This window comes from Eurypyga helias, unplaced genomic scaffold (genome assembly GCF_000690775.1).
Source record: "Eurypyga helias isolate BGI_N326 unplaced genomic scaffold, ASM69077v1 scaffold49717, whole genome shotgun sequence".
Lineage (NCBI taxonomy): Eukaryota > Metazoa > Chordata > Aves > Eurypygiformes > Eurypygidae > Eurypyga > Eurypyga helias.
This window is the reverse complement of record NW_010263356.1, coordinates 1,525-5,217: the sequence shown is the minus strand read 5'-3', so window position 1 is coordinate 5,217 and position 3,693 is coordinate 1,525. Positions and strand designations below refer to the sequence as shown.

The following is a 3,693-nucleotide window of genomic DNA, read 5'->3' as shown; positions in this document are numbered from 1 at the left end:
CGGGGCTGACACCCATCTTCCACGACAAGCTCTTATCCGGACAGTGCACCAGGGGCGGGATTGCCGGAGAAGCTGAAGCAGTCGAGAGCCTCATGGGCGACGCCAGCGACGAAGGGATGTGGGGGGCAACATAGTGGGAGGGAGGCAGGTACAAAAAACGTTCACCGTTCGTACATACGGGCGAGTAAGCCAGGTGCTGCGGTAAGCTGTAAGTGGACTGCTGAGGTAGCAACGCCTTGTACATGTTCAACGAATACTTATTTGGTGAGTCGAGGAAAGGGTATATGGTGGGCGTCGCGCCCTCCATATAGGGGTTTACCCAGGGGAGCCTTAGGTAACTAGCACCATTGACACCGAGGGGACTCTGCTTGTCACCCGCAGCTCGGTCCAAACCCAGCGTTTCCCCAGTCGGGACAGAGTTTTTTTGTATTCCAGGAGGCGTTTTGTATATAGCGCTGAAGCCGTTCGGGGCTTTCCCAGAGACAGCTGCGTTTTCTACCGCTTCGGGGGGATTAGATTTAAACTGTATCTCTGGATTTCTTTCGGGAGTAAATCCGAGCCCAGCTATCGTACTCGTAGCATCCCGTGATTTTTCCGAGCCGAGTCCGCACAAGCTGGAATAGACAATACTACTGGGGACTCTGAGTCCTTCTCGTATGAGTCCAGACCTGTCCATACTCAGAGCCGCGAGACTGTCAATGCGATGGGCTGTAGTCGCATCCACCTTGACAGAACAAGAAGTATGTTACTTTCACATTCCGCTACGACTACTGCTCAAGCTACAGGCGTGTTAGCACTTGGAAAAGAAACAATACCACCGCAAACACACTGCTTGTCCTGAAATCGTGCAGATGAAGAACGGGAGAACAAGAACCTACGGAGCAGTATGTATCTCACCTCAAACCTCAATACAAGTATCTCTGCACCCAAAATTCATCAGCTAGAAACAAAGGCATGAGGACCCGTAGCCCAAGCAGCCAGAAGCGGCCCAGAGATGATGCTCGGCGGCACCGCTTCCATGCAGCAACCGGCTCCTCAGCCCCAGCACCATCAGAGCAAGAGGAGGTGGGCTGGGGCTGGAGAGCAGGAAGGGAAGGATGGAGAGCCTCTCCTCCTCATCATCCTCCAAGACCTCTCCCTCTGCAGCAGCTCTGCTCCAGGGTCTGCTACTGCCACACGATGCACAGAGCAAGGCATCTGAGGACAGAGCAGAGGAAAGGTCCGAACCCCTACCCCACTCGCCGTTGCCCACGTACGCTCACGGGAGGAAACCCGGGAGAAAGCCATCAACGTTGCTGAAACGCTGATGTACTGAACGCTTACTATTCCTGTTACACAAGCCGGCATGCTGCGTGACAGTATTCGTAACAGAGCAAAAGTAAAAACATGATGTCATACAGCAACAGACACCACAAAGTCGGCATGGAGAGATTAACGAGATAAATAAACCAAAGTCCTATTTCACTTTTTCCCAGAAACAACTCGTATGTGCCCCAGCCCGGCTAGGGCTGCAACAGAAAGGTATTTCTCCAAATGGATCACATAATAACACCCAGAGGTGGGAGACAGGGTGGGGAGGACAGGCAAGGATTCAGCTGCAGCATGAAGATAATAACTTCTTACCACACTGTGATTCAGGTGATTTTCTTCCCTCAACTCCAGTCTGCTTTTCGGTGCATCGCCATCGTTAACGGGAATTTTCCTATGAAGAAACAGAAGTTTACTACTGGAAAACGTCCTGCACATCTGAAATCAGTACAAGATTATACCACCTCCGTATCTCGATTCCCGTAGAGAAGCCCCGTACGATACCATATTTATCCTCCTCCGTACACATGCACTGTGACTGCTTTAGAAAGCAATGACCGACTGAAAACAAGGATAAAGGGTTTTGACAACACACCGAGCACATCTCGGAGCAGCCTCTTCCAACCCAAGTGATCTTCGTGAAGGCGTTCTATTCTGCCCCTTGCCCTTTTTTTCCCCACGAAGGAGAAAATAGAGTGTTTTAAACATACCCTGCCCATGTTCACCCATAAACGCTGCCGAGGAGAAAATTAAAACACACACGCTAGTACCACACGAATGTCAGCTGTTCCATGCTAAAGAGGGAGCTGCACATCTGTGCCACACCAGTGTTGCAGCACTGGGACTTGTTATCACAGAAAGCACCAATAAAGAATATACCTTAGCGCCAAATTTCAAATCCCAGGGATAAAAATCGCTGACATGCAGCAGAAGGAAAGTTTCAGCGTTACCCAAAAGAACTCCTTTCAATCAAAAGGCTTAAAAGCACATCATCACCCTAAAGCAGAAATGGGATTTTAACGTGTTTATTTGTTTTTAAGAGTCACCTTTCCCGCAAGCGGCGCCTAAAACTATCATCCCTAAATAACTGGGAGGAAAGAGGGGAGGGAGGCTGTGACGGCAGAGTGAAACGTTTGGCTATTTTCCTGCAGTTTATGTTTGCAAATAGTTTTTTCCCCCGCACGGAGATTAAAACTTTCTCCCGTTTCTGAGAGGCTTTTAACGCAACAGTGAGAACACGGGCTCGAGGAAAAGACGGGAAAACACTAAAACCGCCCGAAATGACACAGAACCACAGGCATTGCTGCGTTCGGCGCCGTTTCACTTTTTAACGAGCTGGAGTTTAAGGGAAGGGGACACTGGCCAGTGCCCGCATCACCCCACTGAAAATCACTCTGGAATGAACAATGTTCAGCGGGAAAAAAGGTGGGGAGGAAAGGCAATTCACTTGCGGGAGACAGGAAAGCCACTGTTCCCATTTCACAGGACAAGCTGTTGGTGCAAAGGCAGGGAACGTCAAGGCGCAGGCTGGAGCCCCTCCACCGTACAGAGCCATCGCAAGAACGCGCTGCTCTATTTGCTTTAATTCCTCTTCACAAATACGAAATAATAAATTAATTGTAAAAGCGCGTTTAAAGGCTGCTTTGGGGAGTAATCTCTTTAAAGGGCATCCCCGCTTCACTGACCCAGGTTGCCTGTTAAATAGTAAATCAGCGGCTGCTCTACCGCTCTCAGGCACATCTTGTTTCTCCCCCTCCCCAACTCCCCCATCCAAGCTGGGCTGATCTCGATGCAAGGCGGCAGCTATCTACTCCGGCATTCGGGAAGCGGGCGAACTCTGAGACCTCACGCTGCAGAATTACAGTGTGGTTTAACTTGCCAGAAGCTTAAATATTTACCTGTCTTCATTAATTCCACACATGCGGACCCTTTCATTGCTCATCCAGCTATGAACGTTGCCATACAGGGGAGTTGCAGAAAGCATGACGTCTTCTTAAAAATCGCCGCTTTTCTTCACGGTTTTATAGCGTATTAAAAAGAGAAGAGAAAAGAAAAGGGGGGGAGGAAAAAAAAAAAAGTTGAGCAGATTTGTCTAGGAGGAAGTGCAAACATCACGGCGGAGCAGCCAGCCTCCCTCCGGGTAATTAATAATGAATGCAGGATTGGTGCGGGGAGTGAGCTGCCTACGTTAACCACTAAGGGAGATACCCTGCAATAAAGGAGCAAATTGAGGGCATTTATAGGTCAGAGGAGATGGATCTTTTCCCCAGCGCACATCCAGAAAATTAAGAATCATTCCAGGCTATCGACAAATAAAAGTTTCTCCGCTGCGTTTCATTTGAACGAGAAATGACTCAGCCGGCCAAGTACGCACCGGACCCCAAA

At 49.4% G+C, this 3,693-nt stretch overlaps 1 protein-coding gene across 1 annotated transcript; it reads right to left on the bottom strand.

Moving 5' to 3' along the window:
- Positions 1 to 10: 10 nt before the first annotated feature.
- Positions 11 to 3,334, bottom strand: LOC104512844 (BCL-6 corepressor-like; the record flags this gene model as incomplete). The annotated part of the gene is made up of 3 exons (XM_010155988.1): positions 3,207 to 3,334; positions 1,624 to 1,702; positions 11 to 724 (listed from the first exon to the last, which is right to left on the bottom strand). Coding segments are annotated over exons 1-3 (879 nt in total), but the record flags the coding sequence as incomplete, so codon positions are not given.
- Between the last annotated feature and the right edge of the window lie 359 nt (positions 3,335 to 3,693).